The sequence below is a fragment of the Eucyclogobius newberryi genome, unplaced genomic scaffold (genome assembly GCF_026437365.1).
Source record: "Eucyclogobius newberryi isolate DKJ021-1_F unplaced genomic scaffold, fEucNew1.0.hap1 SCAF_4, whole genome shotgun sequence".
Classification (NCBI taxonomy): domain Eukaryota; kingdom Metazoa; phylum Chordata; class Actinopteri; order Gobiiformes; family Gobiidae; genus Eucyclogobius; species Eucyclogobius newberryi.
In genome coordinates, this window is record NW_027316056.1 from 34951102 (window position 1) to 34973385 (window position 22284).

Sequence of the window (22284 nt, forward strand, 5' to 3'; positions counted from 1 at the left end):
TAAATCGTGCATCTTTTCTAACAGCAAGAACACCTGTTTTCAGGCATTTTCAGTACAATAAAAACAACATGGGGAAAAAAACAACTGGTTTTATTTTTAGTCTTTTTTTTTAAAGTCACAAACTGGGATTTTAAGGTTTTTTCTTTATTCATTTGCGGTGCCTGTCCATGGTCTGTAAATAGAATAGAATTATATATACTATGCACCGGTTCTGTATGTTACGCCTGGTGTCGCCTTAAATCAGACGCCACCTGCTGCTCAGTAATGAGAATACGTTAGCTTTATCAAGAGACCGTGGTTAAAGTGCGTGACCACAACAAAACAATCTCCTGACTAAAGTGTGTTTCTACAATGCAGAATGAATGTAAGCGTGTATGCTCTTTGACACTGTGATCAAGCCTTACTCTTGTCATTCATATTTGGTAAAGTAAGTTCTACAATTTTAGCCAAGGCGTCTTCGTTTTTCCTGAATGCCGTACATTGCCGCCGCTCCCCGGGCCGGCGGCGTCACTGTTGCGGAAGTGAGAAGTCGACGTGGGGAAGAAGGGTTGGTGCGGCCGCGTTTGAAACGAGCAGCTCCGCTCCGCCGCGCTCACGACCAATCCAGGCCGGCGTCGTGTGTAACGCGTGTGTGCGACCGCCCGTGTGCAGGTTGTTTACCCCTCCTACCCCCCCGGGCGGCCAGGCAAATGATGGCCGCGTAGAGCGCACCGCAGCCGGGGGCGTGTAAATGGGACGAGCCGCGGACCAGAGGCGGTAATGCTGCTGCTGCTGCGCCGGCTGAGGCAGTCACTCCGGCGGCAGGTGCTGTTCCTGATGGCCCGGAGACCCGAGCTCATGTGCGGGGCCATCGTGCTCGGCGTGCTGCTCCTGCTGGCTGTCAAGTTCACATGCGGGTAAGAAAGAAAGAAAGAAAGACAGATATAAAGTATGGAAGTATTAAAGTATGTAAGTATTGAAGTGTCCGCTATGGATCCTGTGTGTAACTGTAACCGCAACCAGCTTATGTCTTTGTCACTGCGGTTTGGGAGCCACTGGAATAGGATTAAATTGACCTAAAACATCATTATTTTACCTTGTTTACGTTGTTTTTAAAGTTGTGACCAAAAACGTTCTAAAGTCCAGAATGGAGGCGAAAGTGAAGTGGAATATAATGTGGTTTCAGCGGAGAAACTGGTTTTTAACCTGACTAAATCTGTTTTGCCAAAGTAGACGCGCTCATACACGTAACCTGTTTTCAAGGAGATGGTATATATATATATATATATATATATATATATATATATATATATATATATATATATATATATATATATATATATATATATATATATATATATATATATTAGGTTCTTAATGTTGAAGCATGACGTGTAACTCCTCATTTTACATTTTGTTCCATTGTAAATTGCAATATTGATCAAAAACAAGTTATTTATAAACGGGTCCATTGACTTCCTGTTGAAAAGTGCAGATCTGAAAAGCCCCGCCTCTTCATAGTGACGTAGTGACAACTGTAACGAGTAGCAGATTGTCATTTACTTGTTTTTATTTTAGAAAAGTTGCTACGAGACATTTACAACGTTACACTTGGGGTCGTTCATTTTTCCAACTAATAACGCGGTAAGTACAGGGGATGTGGGCGGGGATAGGGGGTAGGTGAAAACAGGAATTTTCGGAGCATTGGTGCCTCAGTTGCAGGACAATAAAAGATTCAGTGAAAATGCAACTTTAAACGAGTGATGAGGAAACACTTTATTTAGCGTAATATGTCTCCTTTTAAGACATTCATATTTTAATTTACAGTTTGATTAATAGTATATTATTTACTATAATATTATAATGCATTTAGATTGAATTAAAAAATATCATTTCTGTGAGTATTTGTCCAGTAAAATCTTTGCCTTCATTAATAGTGTCTCCATTTAAATCTTCAAATCCAATAGTAAATGTCAGGCTCTGACTCTCATGTACCTGAGACTTACTTTGACAAAACCCTCTGGATTTTTCATATTTTGTAATATTCTGAGGTAAAGAATGGAATGCGACGAGTCTTTGTTCTCGCCTGTTTTCTTCTTCTTATTATTATTATTCATGGTCATTTTTTCACTAAAGCATAAAGTCTAAAGCATAAAGTCTAAAGCATAAAGTCTAAAGCATAAAGTCTAAAGCATAAAGTCTAAAGCATAAAGTCTAAAGCATAAAGTCTAAAGCATAAAGTCTAAAGCATAAAGCAGTGTTGGGGCAATCGCGATCAAAACAAGAAGAAGAGCTCTGGAATAAAGTCTAAAGAATAAAGTCTGGCGGTAATGCGACACTCGGATGCCAACTGCCATAAAACAACAACAACAACAACAACAAAACACGGTCGCGCGGGTGGCGAGAGCCATCATCGCCGCTAGCACGGCTTTAATTATCATTAGTTTTCCCTTTGTTTCGGAGTTTAGAATTGGTTTGTATAGAACTGTTAAGGCTGTATAGAACTGTTAAGGCTGTATAGAACCGTTAAGGCTGTGTAGAACCGTTAAGGCTGTGTAGAACCGTTAAGGCTGTGTAGAACCGTTAAGGCTGTGTAGAACCGTTAAGGCTGTGTAGAACTGTTAAGGCCTCGTTGCTGCTTGTTGCTTTGGCCACATCAGAACTCTGGATTCTCAGCAGCAAAATATATGCAAATAATCTCACCCGCTGCTTTGTGTCTGTATTGTACAGGCTTCGTCCGCTTTTGTGACCCTCGTTTGGAGCTCACACACTAATATTACTACTATATTATTACTAAATACTATTGTAACAATACAACAGTATTTTATAATAAGAGAATAAGAGTTGAGCTGTAACGGGTTGAATAAATCCATGGTTAATTATGGATTCTATCTACCTGTTTTTCATTCTTCTATTTATTTATTTATTGCAGCATGTTTTTAGCAGTATATGTACATTTCCAAAAGCTTTTACTGCTTTAAAGGTGGTATGGCCAATTTTTTTCAGCAAATTTTTTATCATATTTCCTCGTGGCGTGGATAAATCATTTGTCCTGCCACGTATCAATCATAAAACGCACCTATCGCTCACCTGCAGCCGCGTCAGGCTCGCCCCCACGTTTCCGCGTGCCTAAGCGCATGGATCTATCATAATATAGTTCCCTCAGTGTACGGGGCAAAATGAAGACGGAGAAAGACAGTTCGAGCTGACGCAGAAGTGGACAGAAATCTACGGGAAGCGAGAGCTGTGATGCGCTCCGTCGCGCTAATAAACAAACGCACGTGTGTGTTGTATCGGTCCGCACGGGGGAGTGGCATGTGCACTTCCGCCTGCGTTCTCAAATCGCCGAAAAATCGTCCATACCGCCTTTAACTCTCTGGGCCCCAAGAAACAAACATTTTACTTATCAGTGAATATCTTCTGATCCTTAAAAGGTAGAAACTAGCTTATTGTCCTCGAAAAGAAAGATCTTCCTGGTTTTCCACAGATGTTTGTATTATGTCTGTGTGTCTTATGTCTATTCTGTTGCCCTATATCACACGTCAATATTTGTACTGTAATCGTTGCGTGCTCATCTTCATTCTCCTCTCTTATGGCTCAGAGTTTAAGACAGACTTTGTCATTTATGGTGTTTTTTTTATCTTATTTATAGAATCGTTTGTAAAAGTAAAGCTCATTTGTATTTGTGTCATAGCAGAATGTGGCTTGATGAAACAAACTGCCACAAAGTCTTACGGAAATGTGCACAACCTTCCCCCGCGTGTGCACAACCTTCCCCCGCGTGTTCACAACCTTCCCCCGCGTGTGCACAACCTTCCACACGTGTGCACAACCTTCCCCCGCGTGTGCACAACCTGCTTTGACTTTAAAACATTGTTATTTTTGTAGGTATAATGGAAAAAGTGATATATTTTGGTGTGACCCTCAGTAATTCTAATTAAACCTGACTTCGACCTGCTTCTGTGTCTTTCACGTCTTTCTCTGTGTCATTTGTCCTGTTATGGATCTCACACAGAAGTTTGTTTTGATCCTGAGCCTCACGTATGTCTCAGCGTGGCTCACTTCACGGTCACTTCCTGGTTTTGTTCCGCTCTCTGGGTTTGTTTGCGTTCACAATTCAGACGAGTCGCGCCAGAGTTTGATTCAATCGGACTGAGACTGGCCTTTTCAACTGGACCAGAGCTCGCTTCTTTGGTCCGGATCAGAGTTCATAATAACCCAAACGATCCGAACCAGCCAGGCAATCAAGTCCTATTCCAATCTGAAGTGTATTGTGAAGCACCCTTATCAATCTGCTCCCGGAGGCTTTACCTGTATTTGAAAGTAATAGTCAGATTGTTTTGTATGTGATGTGTGTGTGAGACCTCTTGTCATCTGTGTATGCAGCCGTGCTAAGAACGTGGTGGCCCCCGCCCGGCCCCCGGGGCGCTTCTTCTCCTCTGAGGCCCCTGTGGTGGACCTCTACCTGGGACAGATCGATCAGGTGAGGACCTACATTCTCGGCAGTAGTGCCTGGCTACAATACCATAATGACCTATATGTAAATAACCCTTACACACTGACACTGATGTGGCATATGTCCTCCTGGCATTCTCCCTCTCCCACTCTGGAAGCTCATTTTATGTTTGTAATTTTGCAACTTCATTACGATTAAGTAAGGCTGAAAAAAGGAGCTAAATCATACTTCATCCAAAAAATGTATACATACATTTTGTTGTCACTATGTTTTCTGTAGGGTTATTCTTTCCTTTACAGTAAAGAGAAGATCACTTGGTAACATTTAAAGTAAATACTATTTCTGATTTGAGAGCTTCTGATTAGAACTGCAACTAACCATGATTTTACTTGTTGACCAATCAAATCAATTTATTTTTGTAAGGCCCAAAATCACAACAACAGCCGCCTCTGAGGGCCACAGGGAGAAATGAATCAACAATGTCTGTGGTGGCGAGGGAGTCAGACAATGTCTGTGGTGGCGATGGAATCAGACAATGTCTGTGGTGGCGAGGGACGATGTCCCAGGGTCCTCTGTCCTTAGACTCTCCTTCTCGGCCAGGAAAAACTACAAAAAAACCTCTTTGGGAAAAAAGCGTAGAAACCTGGAGGAGTTCCAGTGAAGGAGAGATCCGACTCTCACAGACGGACACGAGGGAGACTGGAACTGGACCCACTCTTCAGGCAGATGAGGGACCGTCCACACGGGGCAGGGACCACTTCACCAGGAGAGGGGCATCTGGGTCCACAGGTCCTCAGGAGTGAGAAAAAGAAAAAGAAGGCGGTGAACAGTTTGCAAGTGGAATTAAAAAATAAATATTGTTTGATAGCATAAGTATTCAGAAGAAGAGGATAGTGATGTCACACTTCCCCCAGCATAGTTGCTCCTAGGGCAGCATAGCTAAAGCTGTGGGTTTATATTTCTGTTCCTAACTACTCTGACCATAAGCGATTTCGAAGAGGAACGTTTTAAACCTGGACTTAAATGAAGAGACTGTGTCAGCATATTTAACATGGGTCGGGAGCTGATTCCATAACACAGGAGCTTGGTAGCTAAACGCTCTACCTCCTACAGTACTTTTAGAGACTCTTGGGACCACCAGAAGGCTCTAGCTCCTACAGTACTTTTAGAGACTCTTGGGACCACCAGAAGGCTGGCATTCTGAGAGCGAAGAGCTCTGTTTGGATGATATGGTTCTATAGCATCTTTGAGGTAGGATGGGGCCATGTCATTTATGGCTTTGTACGTCGGGCGTAGAATTTTAAATTTGATTTTAAACTCGACGGGGAGCCAGTGAAGAGACTTCAGCACCGGCGTAATGTGCTCTCTTCTTTTTGTTCCTCTTAGTAATCTTGCTGCTGCATTTTGAACCAGTTGAAAGCTTTTTATGGAGCTTTTAGGACACGCTGCGAGCAGGAGTTACAGTAGTCTAATCTGGTCGTTACAAATGCATGTTTTCGGCATCACTTTTAGGCAGGATTCTTCTGATTTTGGCTCTTGTTGCGCAAATGGAAATAGGCTGTTTTACAAGCTTGATTTATATGAGCTTTAAATGAGAGCTCCTGGTCAAATAAGACTCCAAGGTTTCTTACAGTAGAACTGGAGGCTACACTGACATTGTCCAGTGTGACTATCTGCTCAGATAGAGCGTCTCGTAGATGCTTAGGGCCAAGCACAATGACCTCGTTTTTTTCAGGGTTAAGAAGCAGGTAGTTTAGTGTCATCCAGGTTTTTATCTCCTTCACACAAGCACTAAGTCTGTCTACTTGATCGCTCTGATCAGGTTTCATTGATAAATACAGCTGAGTGTCATCTGCATAGCAGTGGAAGTTAATGCCATGATTTCTGATAATGTTGCCTAACGGCAGCATATAAAGAGTAAACAGAATTGGACCAAGTACTGATCCCTGTGGCACACCGTAAATTACTTTAGAGCTTGGTGAGGAGCTCTGGTTTACATTAACAAATTGGAACCTATCAGATAGATAGGATTTAAACCAGCTGAGGGCTGTTCCTCCAACACCTACATCACATTCTAACCTCTGCAGTAGAATGTTGTGGTCAATGGTGTCAAACGCTGAGGTCCAACAGAACCAGGATTGAGACCAGTCCATCGTCAGCGGCTAATAACAAATCATTTGTGACTTTAACTAGTGCAGTTTCAGTGCTGTGGTGGGCTCTGAACCCTGACTGGAAAACTTCAAATAAGTTATTGTCCTGCAGGTGGCGACAAAGCTGTTTTACTACAACTTTTTCAAGGATTTTAGAGACAAAGGGAAGATTTGAAATAGGTCTGTAGTTTACCAATAGGTCGGGATCTAGATTAGGCTTTTTCAGAAGAGGTTTAATGACTGCATGTTTGAAGGACTGTGGAACATAGCCACATTCGAGTGAAGTATTTATTATATTAAGAATAGGGTCTATAATTAGGGGGAGAATGTCTTTGAGGAGTCTGCTTGGAATGGGGTCTAGGACACAAGTTGAGCTTTTAGAGGACATAATGGCTGAAGTTATCTCTGCTTGATCAACAGCTGTGAACCTTTCTAAATTTACAGGTTAGATTTACAGCTTGGGCTAGTTCAGGGCTAATAGCGGGGGTAATTTCATCTAATTTATCTCTGATTGTTTTTATTTTATTGTTAAAAATAGGAAGAAATCATCAGAGCTGAGAGAAGCTTGGAGTGAGGGCTCTACTGCACTGTGACAGTTTGTTAGCCTGGCTACAGTGCTGAAAAGGAATTTAGTGTTACTTTTGTTGCCTTCTATTAGATTTGAATAGTATCTGGTTTGGGCCTTACGCAGAGCCTGCTTATAGGACAGCAGGCAACTTTTCCATGCTTTTAGGGATTCTTCTGTGTGAGAGCGAGAAAATAATCCCTCTAGCTTTCTAACTCTTTGTTTATGTGAACGCAGTTCTTGGTTGTACCATGGGGAGGCGCGCTTTGGCCTAATGACCTTCTGTTTTAACGGTGCTGCAACATCAAGAGCAGACTTCAGAGAATTCATGGTCAAGTCGACAAATTGATCACTTATACTGGGACTAAAGCTGTTCTCAGCAGGATCACATGACATGATCACATGACATGATCACATGACATGATCACATGACATGATCACATGACATGATCACATGACATGTCACTGAGTATTGGCTCTATTATTTCTTTGAATTTTGAGATAGATTTTTCAGATATTGTCCTTTTCATTATAACTTTATTTTGTGGGACTGGATGATCTTTAAGAATAAACTGAAAGGTAATTAGGAAATGATCTGACAATATAGGGTTTTGAGGGAGGACAATGAGGTCACTAATCTCTGTTCCATACGTTAGGACAAGATCCAGAGTGTTCTTGTGAGTGTGAGTCGGTTTATTTACATTCTGAGTGAAACCAATGCTGTCTAACAAGGCGCTGAAGGCATTACTGAGAGCGTCATCACTCACGTTCACGTGGATATTAAAGTCTCCAGCTATAACTATTTTATCCCAGGCTAGCACTAAGTTTGATATAAAGTCAGAAAACTGTTAAAAACTTTGAGTAGGGACCAGGAGGTCGGTAGATAACTATGAACAAAACTCCTTTTTGGTTTTTCATATTTGGACATGTGATCGACAGCATGAGGCTTTCAAATGAGTGAAATGCATTGTTAGTTTTAGGGCTCATAAGTGACTAGTTCAATTGTACATAGACTTTTTAGAATAACATTTTTACCAAATAAAGGTTGAAATATGGTGATTGAAGACTTTGAAGATGGAGAATATTTACAAATAAACTGTCTTATTGATAAAAATATTATTTTTCTGTGGTTGACTAATTAGGATTAAAGGCGCAATGGATGATTTTTCTGCGATTTGAGAACTCAGGCTGAAGTGCTCATGCCACTCCCCCGTGCAGACTGATACAACACACACGTGCATTTGTTTATTAGCGCGATGGATCACATCACATCTCTCGTCTCCTGTAGATTTCCATCTTCTTAGTCAGCTCGAACTGTCTTTCTCCGTCTTCATTTTGTCCCGTACACTGAGGGAACTATATTATAATAGATCAATGCGCTTAGACATGCGGAAACGTGGGGACGAGCCACACGCGGCTGCAGGTGAGCGGTAGGTGCGTTTTATGATTGATACGTGGCAGGACTAATCGACAGTCCACGACACGAGGAAATAAGACTCAGATTTGGGCCAAAAAAATCGTTTGTAGCCTTTGTCCTTACTTTAAATCTAAATGAAAAAATGTAAAGACCTGAAGCTGTGATGAAGAGCACAGTGTTTGTGTGTCCTTCAGGTTGAGCGTCTGCGTAGTGTAGCTGAGGTGTCCCTGATCTTCCTCTACGCGCCGTGGTGTGCTCACTCCATGGCAGCGCGACAGGAAGTGCAGCTCGTGGCCCAAAAGCTGGCCAAACAGGTACGTAGTAAGAGTACACCTGTCTGTCTCTCTGTCTCTCTGTCTCTCTGTCTCTCTGTCTCTCTGTCTCTCTGTCTGTGTGCGCACCCTCTTCTGTGTGCGCGCCCCCTCTGGGCGCACAGTGTGCGCTCCCTTCTGTGTGCGCTCCCTTCTGTGTGCGCTCCCTTCTGTGTGCGCTCCCTTCTGTGTGCGCCCTCTTCTGTGTGCGCCCTCTTCTGTGTGCGCCCTCTTCTGTGTGCGCCCCCTCTGTGCCCCGGCTGATGTGACCCAGCACACCTCTGCCTGCAGGTGCAGTTTGTGGCAGTGAACTGCTGGTGGAGCCACGGTCGCTGCCGTAAACAGAAGCGCCTGTACCAGTATCCCAGCATCCAGATCTTCTACAGGAGGTGGGTCAAAGCCCAGCACACAAACACACGAGAGCGCTTTGACTGAAATGTGGAGGGCCGAGCTTACACTCCAGGTTAAAGTGCCCGTGACAGGAGAGATTTAGAACGTTGAGGAGGGTTCAAACTGCGCGACTGGACTCTGTGACTCTAGAGTCCAATGAGAGAGTCTGTGATTATAGAGTCTAATGAGAGAGTCTGCATGTGCCCTTTCTGTATTAATATTGTTTAAGGTGGAATGTATGCTTTTCTTATTGTTTGTGCAGCATTTTTTCTGTAAAGACAAAAATAGAAATGTTTTGCTCCGACGCGGATGTTTCCAGTGCCTCCTCCGCCTCTTGTCATTGGCCCCTGGGCTCCGTGTGAGCAGAAGTGTCACTAAACATCCTGCTGCACCAGAGCAAACATATTTGAATGACTGTAACTGGAGTCTAGTCGTGAGTCCGGTCGTAACTGGTCCACACTTTGAGACTGAAGCTGTGAGAGAGTGTGAGAGAGTGTGAGAGAGTGTGAGAGAGTGTGAGAGAGTGTGAGAGAATGTGAGAGAGTGTGAGAGAGTGTGACAGAGTGTGACAGAGTGTGACAGAGTGTGACAGAGTGTGACAGAGTGTGACAGAGAGTGTGACAGAGAGTGTGACAGAGAGTGTGACAGAGAGTGTGACAGAGAGTGTGACTGAATACTAGAAGAACATCTGGCTCAAAGTCATGTAGTGTGTCCTCTGCTGTTTTTACTGCACACAAACCGGACTGGAGAAAGAGCCTCCTGCTCGTTTCCATGGAAATGTTTCTCTTAGCTATATTATTCCACAGAATGGCATAAATTGTATTGCTTTTTACATTCTGTTTCCATGGAATCACGCAGGTGACTTTCCTCCTCTGCAAAGTAATACAGTTTCAAGATTTAGCTAAACATTTTACAAATGTTTTCCCAGTTTAACATTTTTCAGGTTTATAATTTAACTTCCTGCTTTCATGTGACGTCATGATAAACAATAAAAAACACTCTCTGAGGAGCCAAAACTCCTCAGAGAGTGACTATTGCCAAATAAAGATGTACATTCATCCAAATGTTTGTTGTAAATTATGGCAAACCGTTGGATGAACTCTGAAGCCCCGTACACACCGCGGCATCCAAAGCGTCCAGTTGACATTCAAAGTCTATGTGGACTAATGTCCAGCGTTTTTGTGGCACAAATCCTGCGTTTTGAGCGTCGGACGCGGCGCTCAAAACGCCCCCGTTTTGCATTGGCGCCCCCCTCTCTTTCCCCCCTCATTTCCCACAATGAGATGATCATGAAAGCCTGTCAAACATTTTAAGGACACTTAACTGTCCCTGTAGTGTAAATTGTCTTCTGCATTTGACCCAGTGGGACTTGGGCTCGGTCAGATCTAGCCAGCTGAAGTTTGCTTACTAAGCATGTTTAGGGTGTGGCAGAACGATGCAAACTCTGCAGAGGCTGCTGAGCTCAGGCCCTTCTGAGAGTACAAGCCATTGTACATGGAAGTCTATAGCTCCTGCTCCTGACAAGTATTGATTGAAGAGTTTGTGAAATACATTAAAGCCTAGACTGTAATTGCAAATTGACATTGAAGCGTATTACTCACGTTACACGTTACGTTGTTTATAGAAATGATAATACGTCACAGATGAGAATATTCTGTTCCAGATTTGGGCCGATAGAGTACAAGGGTCCTTTTGTGGCCCCGTATGTGGAGAGCTTTATTCTGAAAGTACTCACTCCGCTCACATACCTGTCCTCTGAAGCCGTGCTGCAGGACTTCCTGTCGTATCATGAGGTAGGACTGTTGTGTTTGTCTTCACCTGGACTCACCTGGAAGTGTGTGTAAAGCTCTTGTTTACTGTCTCCTCAGCCTCGAGTGGTGGGCTTCTTCCAGTTCAGCTCGTCTCCACAGTCCCCAGAGTATGTGACCTTCATGTTGTCTGCCCTGCAGGCCCTGCGCCGGGGTGAGGGCCACAGCGCCGCCTCATGTTTGTGCCACAGGCTTCAGTTGGATGTCCACTGCACCATTTAGTTAGGGCAAAAGCTCACTCCACCTACAATGAATCCCTACCAAACATGTAACCAAAGTACACACAAACATGTGACCAAGGGTAAATGCATTTAAAGGAAAATGGCGCAAACATGTGGCCAGCAGTACTTAAAAGGTTGTGTGACATCCATGCATGTTTTAACACAAAAGAAAATTGTGTAGTGGACACCAGGCTTTAGAGAAGTGAGTCAATTGTGATTTTTGTGTCAGATTTCCGTGGGGCAGTGCGTTTCGGGGTGGTGACCAGCAGACGAGTGGCACAGACCATCCCAGTCCCAGAGGAGGGCAGTATCTACCTCCATCGAAGGTTCAACTCCTCTCTGGTGAGCCACATCGTCTGCCCCAGGGCCTGTTCCCCACTGAAGGAGCTTTCTATTAACGGGATTTGAAAACCTGTCAACACTGAGCTTTTTCTCATAGGCAAGGGTGTTATATATAATAACAAATGTGGTCCGTTCTATTTTCCTTTTTAACTTTCATAACTGTTGTTTTTTATATTAACAAAAGTAAGAAAACAAACACAACATGTCACATTTCCTCGTGTGTGTGTGCGAGACAGATTTTTCCTCGAGCTGAGCTGAATTTCACCTCTGAGGCCATCTGCAACTGGGTCTTTCGGCACTATGAGACCGTCCTCCAATGGCTACAACCGCCTGGCACCAAGTCACGCCTCCTAGAGGAGGAGCTTCTCAAGGGGCCCGCCCTGCTCCTGTTCCTGCCTCATGACCCTCTGGGACCTCAACCCAGTGCCCTCCTACAACAGGTCAGAGGCTTCATGTAGAGGAACTTTGCACTGTACACGTCGTGTAGAGGAACTTTACACTGTACACGTCGTGTAGAGGAACTTTACACTGTACACGTCATGTAGAGGAACTTTACACATGTACACATGTAGAGAAACTTTACACATGTAGAGAAACTTTACACTGTACACGTCATGTAGAGAAACTTTACACATGTAGAGAAACTTTACACTGTACACGTCATGTAGAGAAACTTTACACATGTAGAGAAACTTTACACTGCACACGTCATGTAGAGGAACTTTACACATGTAGAGAAACTTTACACTGTACACGTCATGTAGAGGAACTTTACACATGTAGAGAAACTTTACACTGTACACGTCATGTAGAGGAACTTTACACTGTACACGTCATGTAGAGGAACTTTACACATGTAGAGAAACTTTACACTGTACACGTCATGTAGAGGAACTTTACACATGTAGAGAAACTTTACACTGTACACGTCATGTAGAGGAACTTTACACATGTAGAGGAACTTTATACTGTACACGTCATGTAGAGGAACTTTACACATGTAGAGGAACTTTACACATGTACACATGTAGAGGAACTTTACACATGTACACATGTAGAGGAACTTTACACATGTAGAGGAACTTTACACTGTACGCTTCATGTAGAACTGTACCCTTCATCTAGAGGAACTTTACACTGTACGCTTGATGTAGAGGAACTTTACACTGTACACGTCATGTAGAGGAACTTTACACATGTAGAGGAACTTTACACTGTACGCTTCATGTAGAACTGTACCCTTCATCTAGAGGAACTTTACACTGTACACGTCATGTAGAGGAACTTTGAACTGTACCCTTCATGTAGAGGGAACTTTACACTGTACGCTTCATGTAGAGGAACTGCTTTTCGTCTTCAGGTTGAAGACCTGGCAGTGCAGTACCACTCGTGTCCCAGTGAGGGCGCTCCATGTTGCCACTCGGTGCCTGTGCCCCTGTCCAGTGCAGTGTGTGAGCTGTGCCTGGAGCGGCAAGGGTCCGGGGGATCCTCAGGTTGCCCAGTTCCCTCTGTGGGCCCTTCAGGTCTACCTCACTGCTGCTTGCACGACTCCTGTCCTGTCTGCTGCAGCTGCCTCCTGAGCCACTACAGTGCCCTCAGCCACTACAGGGCCTGCTGCCAGTGCAGAGGCCCCAGGGACCTGGCCACTGTGGCCCCTCCGGCTCCTCTGGCCGCTGGCCCCGGGTCTGTGCAGTTCACAGGGCTGCGCTGCCTCACCAACAAGACCCTGGGATTCTACCTGTTGGACGCAGAGCTCAATTGGCCCCTGGCAGTGCGGCTGGGGGCCACGCACAACAGCAGTTCAATGCCTCAAGAACCCGGAGCCCCTAAGCGCTCGTTTGCTGCCATTGTTGACCTGAAGGATGAAGTGCACTATGTTCTACAGCCTAGCCAGACTGCCATGCTCACACAGGACCTGGGTAAGTCTACACACGCATTTACGCACCTAAGCACACCTACACACACACACACCTGTACAAACCTACACACACCTGCACCCCTACCTGCATGCATACACACACACACACACACACACCTGCACAGACCTACACACACCTGCACACCTACCTGCATACAAACATACACACATACACACACACCTGCACACACCTATCTGCATACACACACACACACACACACCTGCACAAACCTACACACACCTGCACACCTACCTGCATACACACATACACACACACACACACACACACACACCTGCACACACCTACCTGCATACATACACACACACACACACACACACACACACCTACACACACACACACCTACACACCTGCACAAACTTACACACACACACACACACACACACACACACACACACACACCTACACACACACACACCTACACACCTGCACAAACTTACACACACACACACACACACACACACACACCTGCACAAACCTACACACACCTGCACACCTACCTGCATACACACACACACATCTGTGCGAGTGAGGCCGGGGGGGAGTACACCGGGTGTGCGAGTGAGGCCGGGGGGGAGTACACCGGGTGTGAGAGTGAGGCCGGGGGGAGTACCCGGAGGGAGGAGTACACCGGGTGTGCGAGTGAGGCCGGAGGGGGGAGTACACCGGGTGTGCGAGTGAGGCCGGGGGGGAGTACACCGGGTGTGCGAGTGAGGCCGGGGGGGGGAGTACCCGGAGGGGGGAGTACACCGGGTGTGCGAGTGAGGCCGGGGGGGAGTACACCGGGTGTGCGAGTGAGGCCGGGGGGGAGTACACCGGGTGTGCGAGTGAGGCCGGGGGGGGGAGTACCCGGAGGGGGGAGTACACCGGGTGTGCGAGTGAGGCCGGGGGGGAGTACACCGGGTGTGCGAGTGAGGCCGGGGGGGGGGGAGTACCCGGAGGGGGGAGTACACCGGGTGTGCGAGTGAGGCCGGGGGGGGGGAGTACCAGGAGGGGGGAGTACACCGGGTGTGCGAGTGAGGCCGGGGGGGAGTACACCGGGTGTGCGAGTGAGGCCGGAGGGGGGAGTACACCGGGTGTGGAGCTGTGTTAACTTCAGCCTGTCTCATCTCTGTGAACTTCTGGCTCTGTTGCAGAGGGCTTCATTGTGAACTTCAGCGCCCCCTACAGTCCACTGCACAGACACCTGGTGGGACAGGAGGAGGCGCTGTCCTCTCCTCCGCTCCTGATCACCGAGGTGACCAGCTCCTCCTTCAGCCACACTGTCCTGGACGTCCAGCAGGTACATGCACTGGAGCCATGAGGTCTGCAGGCTCTTTGCTCAGCAGCCCCCGTGGCTAGCTCTACTCAATAGCACGGTCATCAGAACCATTTCCACCTGAATTCTGTCAAATTGCTCTAAAAATCTCTAAATCTGAGCTTCAGGAGACTTTACACATGAGGAGAGAACTTCACGGGGAGACACTTCTGTCTTTGAAAGGGTGTTTTTGTCTCATAAAGTTTTATAAAAACATAAGTCAAATTGATTTATTTGGCTCCATAATTGGCTCCGGCAGTATTAAAGTTCTTCCTTTCTAAACACACAAGGGTCTCCAGTGAAGTATTCACGTGTCCACTTCCTGGTCTGTCAGGATTGACTGATTTTGAAATGTTACGAAATACGATTAGCTTCGGCATTTTCCGGACTAATAAAAAGTACTATAAAAATATGGAAAGCCAATATGATCACACTCCGCCACTTAGGAACGGCGTATCGTGGCGTATTTTCCGACGCTTTTACAAAATAAAGCAGCGTTTTTAATGCCATGCGCCGTAAACGAGCGCCGTAATTTACGCCAGACGGCGCTCTGGATTACTTAGTTTCGGTGATCTTCATCAATTTAATGAGGTTTGGATGAAATTCTGTCAAAGTGCGCGAAAAAACGAGTAGCTTCGGCATTCTCTGGACCATGGCTCAGCAGCCATTCGGAGCCAAGCACACAAATTTTGTCGACCAATCGGCGCGCAGCATGCACATTTTCACTTGTAAACAGTAAACTGTAATGGTGGACTACTGTCAAAAGCTTCCCAGCTCGATTTAATGATAATATTCCCTTTTTTTCTGAGATTTATTAATACAATGACCCCGTTCCGCACTCAAATGCCCGTCCACTTTTCAAAATACCCCGTCCAAAATACGGGAAGACGGCCCTCTATCTAAAAGCCTGCCTTTTTGTTGATCAAACACTAAACGGGCCCATGAACCGTCGGATTGATCAGCGTCTCCTGAAAACGTGTTGTTTCAGATTGATGTGTGTGTGCGCTTTTGCTTTGTGCTGTGGAGCTACTGATACCCGGGATTAAACCTGGACTAAATCAGGATTCAAAAGGACTAGAACAGGAGCAAACCAATGTAAATGTAGTTTGCATAATAATGAAGAAAAGGTCCAGCTCACGTTTCAGGGCTGTGTGTTCCAGGATGTCCTGCTGCTCTGCTACACTCAGTGGTGTGGCTTCTGCTCTGTGCTGCACCACCTCCTCATCCAGCTGGCCCGCCTGCTGCAGGGCAACAGCGCCCTCACTGTGGCCAGGTACGGTACTGCCCCCACTGCTCACTGTATGTGTAGGTAGGAACTGTAGTTCATGGGTTTCAGGCAAATGCTTCCTTCCTGATTTGGGGGGGATTGTTCCTTTGAAACATAGCCTGTAACATTTTGATTTGAATTGATAACGGAGACAACAAAAAGAAACGTCCATGGCTGCAGAAACTGCAGACTGGCACTTCCCGCATTGTAAGCCACTTGCACCACAAGAGGGCAGTATTGAGCAGTGAGCTTTAAACACACTCACTTTGACATTTTTGTGCCAGTTTATTAGTTTGTGCCTACAATTTCAGAGGTCACTCCTGATGACGTGACACAGATCTTTGAGCTGACAGTTCCTCCAGGTCTGAGCAGACTTTCAGCTGCTGCAGACCCTCAGAGTAAGACATGATGGAGTATCTACTTCCTGCTTCCGAAGAGTGCAGACGCTTTCTCGAACGCTCCGTTTGCTATCGCTGCTTTCCTTATTCATTTTGCTTTTTAATCAGTTTTTGTCTTCCAAACATTTTTGCTTATGACTTTTTCAAGTAAACCAAGGATTGTAAGAACATTTTTACAGTTTTAACGACATATCTGACGCCAGCGACATGTCCGGGAGAAGAAGGGAGAAAGACTGTGAACGCTGTCGGAAATATCAACAAGAAATTAATGAGCTGAAAACACGGATATTTGTTTTGTAATCTGAAAATGGTCTTCACGATACCATTCCTGTGTCAACCGATGGTAAGAAGAGCACACTTTTTACAAGAAAAACTGCTACTTTCAACCTAAACCGCAGTGACTCTGTGTCGTTTCCAAAACTGTCTAAAAACCAGAAAGACCAGGCTGTTTCTTGGAACAAACTTGGGGCAAAGCCTAAACGATACAAAGACAGATTTTTACCACTTTCAGAGACTGAATTCAATGAACGAAGGAAAAATGTAAAAGATGACGTGGCCAAAATCCAGCAGACAGAAGGAGCCGTCAAGGTCACAGAGTCTTGCTTGCTGATTGGAGACGGAGCGACATGTCACGTGACGCATGAAAAGATCAACACACACTGTTTTCCAAGCGCCACTGTTTCTGAGATAACGTCCATCCATCCATCCATCTTCTGCCGCTTTATCCGGGGCCGGGTCGCGGGGGCAGCAGTCTGAGCAGGGACTCCCAGACTTCCTACTCCCCAGACACTTCCTCTAACTCCTCCGGGGGGATCCCGAGGCGTTCCCAGGCCAGCCGAGAGACATAGTCTCTCCAGCGTGTCCTGGGTCTTCCCCGGGGCCTCTTCCCGGTGGGACATGCCTGAAACACCTCCCGAGGGAGGCGCCCAGGAGGCATCCGGAACAGATGCCCGAGCCACCTCAGCTGGCTCCTCTCGACGTGGAGGAGCAGCGGCTCTACTCCGAGCTCCCCCCGTTTGGCCGAGCTCCTCACCTTATCTCTAAGGGAGCGCCCAGCCACACGGCGGAGGAAACTCATTTCGACCGCTTGTATCCGCGATCTTGTTCTTTCGGTCACTACCCAAAGCTCATGACCATAGGTGAGGGTAGGAACGTAGACCGACCGGTAAATAGAGAGCTTTGCCTTTCGGCTCAGCTCCCCCTTCACCACAACGGTCCGATGCAGCGACTGCATCACTGCAGCCGCTGCACCGATCCGCCTGTCGATCTCACGCTCCATCCTTCCCTCACTCGTGAAACAAGACCCCGAGATACTTGAACTCCTCCACTTGGGGCAAGGACACCCCACCCACCTGGAGAGGGCAAGCCACCTTTTTCTGGTCGAGAACCATGGCCTCGGATTTGGAGGTGCTGATTCTCATCCCAGCCGCTTCACACTCGGCTGCAAACCGTCTCAGTGCATGTTGCAGGTCCGGGTTTGATGGAGCCATCAGGACAACATCGTCTGCAAACAGCAGAGATGAGATCCTGTGGTCCCCAAACCGGACCCCCTCCGACCCCTGACTGCGCCTAGAAATTCTGTCCATAAAAATTATGAACAGAACCGGTGACAAAGGGCAGCCCTGGCGGAGCCCAACATGCACTGGGAACAGGTCTGACTTACTGCCGGCAATGCCAACACAGCTCCTGCTCCGGTCATACAGGGACCGGACAGCCCTGAGCAAAGGGCCCCGGACCCCGTACTCCCGGAGCACCCCCCCAAAGGACACCCCGAGGGACACGGTCGAAAGCCTTCTCCAGATCCACAAAGCACATGTGGACTGGTTGGGCAAACTCCCATGAACCCTCGAGCACCCGATGGAGGGTATAGAGCTGGTCCAGTGTTCCACGACCGGGACGAAAACCACTCTGCTCCTCCTGAATCCGAGGTTCGACTATCGGTCGGATTCTCCTCTCCAGTACCTTGGAATAGATCTTACCTGGGAGGCTGAGGAGTGTGATCCCTCTGTAGTTGGAACACACCCTCCGGTCCACCTTCTTGAACAGAGGGACCACCACCCCGGTCTGCCAGTCCAGAGGCACGGTCCCCGAACGCCACGCGATGTTGCAGAGACGTGTCAACCAAGACAGTCCTACAACATCCAGATACTTTAGGTACTCAGGGCGGATCTCATCCACCCCCGGAGCCCTGCCACCGAGGAGTTTGCGAACAACCTCAGTGACTTCAGCTTGGGTGATGGATGAGCCAGCCTCCGAGTCCCCGGTCTCTACTTCCTCTTCGGAAGATGTGACTGAGGGATTAAGGAGATCCTCAAAGTATTCCTTCCACCGTCCGACGACATCCCCAGTCGAGGTCAGCAGGCCTCCACCCGCACCGTAAACGGTGTTGGTGAGACACTGCTTCCCCCTCCTGAGGCGCCGGACGGTTTGCCAGAATTTCTTTGGTGCCGACCGATAGTCCTCCTCCATGGCCTCCCCGAACTCCTCCCAGGCCCGGGTTTTTGCCTCTGCGACAGCACGAGCCGCGGCTCGCTTGGCCTGCCGATACCCGTCGATGACCTCCGGAGACCTACAAGCCAGAGTGGCCTGATAGGCCTCCTTCTTCAGTCTGACGGCATCCCTTACTTCCGGTGTCCACCACCGGGTTCGGGGGTTGCCGCCACGACAGGCACCGGAGACCTTGCGACCACAGCTCCGAGCAGCCGCATCAACAATGGAGGCGGAGAACATGGTCCACTCGGACTCAATGTCCCCAGCCTCCCCCGGGACATGGGAGAACCTCTCCCGGAGGTGCGAGTTGAATACCCTACTGACAGAGGGCTCCACTAGACGTTCCCAACAGACTCTCACAATGCGCTTGGGTCTGCTGAGTCTGTCCGGCTTCCTCCTCCGCCAGCGGATCCAACTCACCACCAGGTGGTGATCGGTTGACAACTCTGCCCCTCTCTTCACCCGAGTGTCCAAGACACACGGCCGGAGGTCTGATGACACGACAACAAAGTCGATCATTGACCTCCGGCCTAGGGTGTCCTGGTGCCATGTGCACTGATGAACACCCTTGTGCTTGAACATGGTGTTCGTTATGGACAATCCATGGCTAGCACAGAAGTCCAATAACTGAACACCGCTCGGGTTCAGATCGGGGAAGCCGTTCTTCCCGATCACCCCTCTCCAGGTGTCACTGTCATTGCCCACGTGGGCGTTGAAGTCCCCCAGTAGAACAACGGAGTCCCCGGTCGGTGCACTGTCCAGTACCCCTCCCAAGGACTCCAAGAAGGCCGGGTACTCTGCACTGCTGTTCGGCCCGTAGGCCGCCACAACAGTGAGAGACCTGTCCCCCACCCGAAGGCGGAGGGACGCGACCCTCTCGTTCACCGGGGTAAACTCCAACACGTGGCGGCTGAGCTGAGGGGCTATCAGCAAGCCCACACCAGCCCGCCACCTCTCCCCGCGGGCAACACCAGAGAAGTGGAGCGTCCAGCCCCTCTCGAGGAGATGGGTTCCAGAGCCCAAACTGTGCGTGGAGGTGAGGCCGACTATATCTAGTCGGTATCGCCCAACCTCCCGCACAAGCTCAGGCTCTTTCCCCCCCAGCGAGGTGACATTCCATGTCCCCAGAGTTAGTCTCTGTGTCTGTAGATCTGGTCGCCGAGGCCCCTGCCGTCGACTACCGCCCAGATCTCTCTGCACCGGCCCCTTATGGATCCTCCTGCGGGTGGTGGGCCCACGGGAGGGCGGCCCCACGTCGCTCTTTCGGGCTGTGCCCGGCCGGGCCCCGTGGGGTAAGACCCGGCCACCAGGCGCTCGCCATGGAGCACCCATCCCAGGCCTGGCTCCAGGATGGGGCCCCGGTGACGCCGATCCGGGCGACGTAAACTGCCTTGTTTGTGTTGTCATCATAGGGGGCTTCTGAACCGATCTTTGTCTGACCCGTCACCTAGGACCTGTTTGCCTTGGGAGACCCTACCAGGGGCATGAAGCCCCCGACAACATAGCTCCCGGGATCATTCGGGCACTCAAACCCCTCCGCCACGTTAAGGTGTCGGTTCAAGGAGAGGGAGATAACGTCACTCCTTCCAAATATTATGGCTAAGCATGGAGGAGCTAAACAGCTGATTGTGCACGTGGGTGCAGTGGACATGCGGCGGGAACAGACTGAAGTTTTGAAAAGAGACATCTTGAAGTTATTCGACGTGCTTGATAAAATGGAAATCAAAACATTCATAAGTGGACCTCTTCCAAACATCGACAGGAGGATAAACAAGTTTAGCCGGCTTCTTCAGCTGAACACATGGCTGTCCAAAGAGTGTTCCCCGAGAGGACTACACTACATTGAGAACTTCTATCTATTCTGGAAACGAGAGGACCTGTTTAAGAGAAATGTGGAGAGGTGGAGTGAGGGTGCTGACAGAGAACCTGCTCCACGCTCTGAGGCATTGGACTGGGCCTGGACAGGGTCCTGAGCAGATAGTTAGAGAAGAGAGGAATGAGAGAAGAATTCCTGCTCCATCAGCCAGAGACCGAGCCAATGTTTCAACATCAACAGCACCACAACCACAGCCTCCACCAAAGGATTCATCAGCAGCCGCTCCACCACCACCACCACCACCACCACCACCAGAAAAGGATTCAGCTCCAGCTGCTCCACATTCACCTCCACCGCCTCCAGCGAAGGATTCATCAGCAACAGCACCACAACAATCTTCAAAGGCCTTGGACCCATCTGTGACAGGCCCAACAACATCCCTGTCATCGCCCCTGCCTTCAGGCCAGCCCTGGGTTCCCCCTGCAACATCTACTCCCACTACAGATTCCTCATTCTCCTTCTCATGTCCACCCTCACCCATGGGCCTTCCCAGCCATTTTGAATGTCTGATCAAATCAGGCAGATGGCTCCACTCACACCCATAATAGCAAGATCAAGAGTTATGTCAATACATAACAACTCTTCCCCGCACAAGCCGACTACACCAACAAAGGCCCCACCACCCATCCCCCCTCGCCTTTCACCTGGTCCCAAACTCTCCCCGGCTACAAAAGCCCCACCCTCCATCCCACCTCGCCTTTCCCATAGCTAGGATGCACTGGGTCTCAGCGTTGCCGGGACTTATTGTCACAATAAAAATCAAACAAACCCGGGGCCCTATGTAAAAAGAGCCCCCCCTAGTGTTATTTCTGTAGTCATATCATCACACAGATGGAAAAACAAAATGCGAGTCAGGCCCGATCTGAGAAATGTGATTCATATTCCCTGTGAAAAGATAAAGCCCAGTCCCACTGAAACTAGTCTGAAACTTGCTGTGCTAAATGTCAGATCCTTATGTAACAAATCTCTCTTAATTAATAATTTTATTTCTTCTTATAATCTTGATTTTATGTTTTTAACTGAAACATGGCTTGACAAAAACACAGGAAATGTAGTTCTGATAGAATCTGCTCCACCCAACTTTAAGTTTGAATCTGAAACACGAGAAAACAAAAAAGGGGGTGGAGTCTGTGCTGTCTTTAGAGATGAAATAATTACCCGCAGGTTTTCTTTTGGGGTGTTTTCATCATTTGAGTATGTATCCTTTAAAATGGAGCTAAAACGGTCTCCATCCATTCTCTTCATTGTTTTATACAAGTCTCCCCAGCACTGCCAAAGTTTTATTGATGATTTTACTGCTTTCAGTCGTATGCACAGACTTTGATGGTTTGGTCATTACAGGTGATTTCAATGTGCATGTTGATAATATTTGTGACAGAA

The 22284-nt window shown here is 47.7% G+C and overlaps 1 protein-coding gene across 1 annotated transcript in view; it reads left to right on the top strand.

Annotated features, from left to right (window-relative positions):
• Positions 1 to 603: 603 nt before the first annotated feature.
• txndc11 (thioredoxin domain containing 11) overlaps positions 604 to 22284 on the top strand; it is a 29384-nt gene continuing 7703 nt past the window's right edge. The window contains exons 1-11 of the mRNA XM_072464067.1: positions 604 to 896; positions 4366 to 4462; positions 8762 to 8881; positions 9170 to 9267; positions 10932 to 11061; positions 11137 to 11230; positions 11527 to 11639; positions 11876 to 12079; positions 13000 to 13558; positions 14713 to 14858; positions 16034 to 16146. Coding sequence (XP_072320168.1) covers positions 760 to 896; positions 4366 to 4462; positions 8762 to 8881; positions 9170 to 9267; positions 10932 to 11061; positions 11137 to 11230; positions 11527 to 11639; positions 11876 to 12079; positions 13000 to 13558; positions 14713 to 14858; positions 16034 to 16146 — 1811 coding nt within the window. The 5' untranslated portion in view covers positions 604 to 759. The remainder of the gene's footprint in view (positions 897 to 4365; positions 4463 to 8761; positions 8882 to 9169; positions 9268 to 10931; positions 11062 to 11136; positions 11231 to 11526; positions 11640 to 11875; positions 12080 to 12999; positions 13559 to 14712; positions 14859 to 16033; positions 16147 to 22284) is intronic.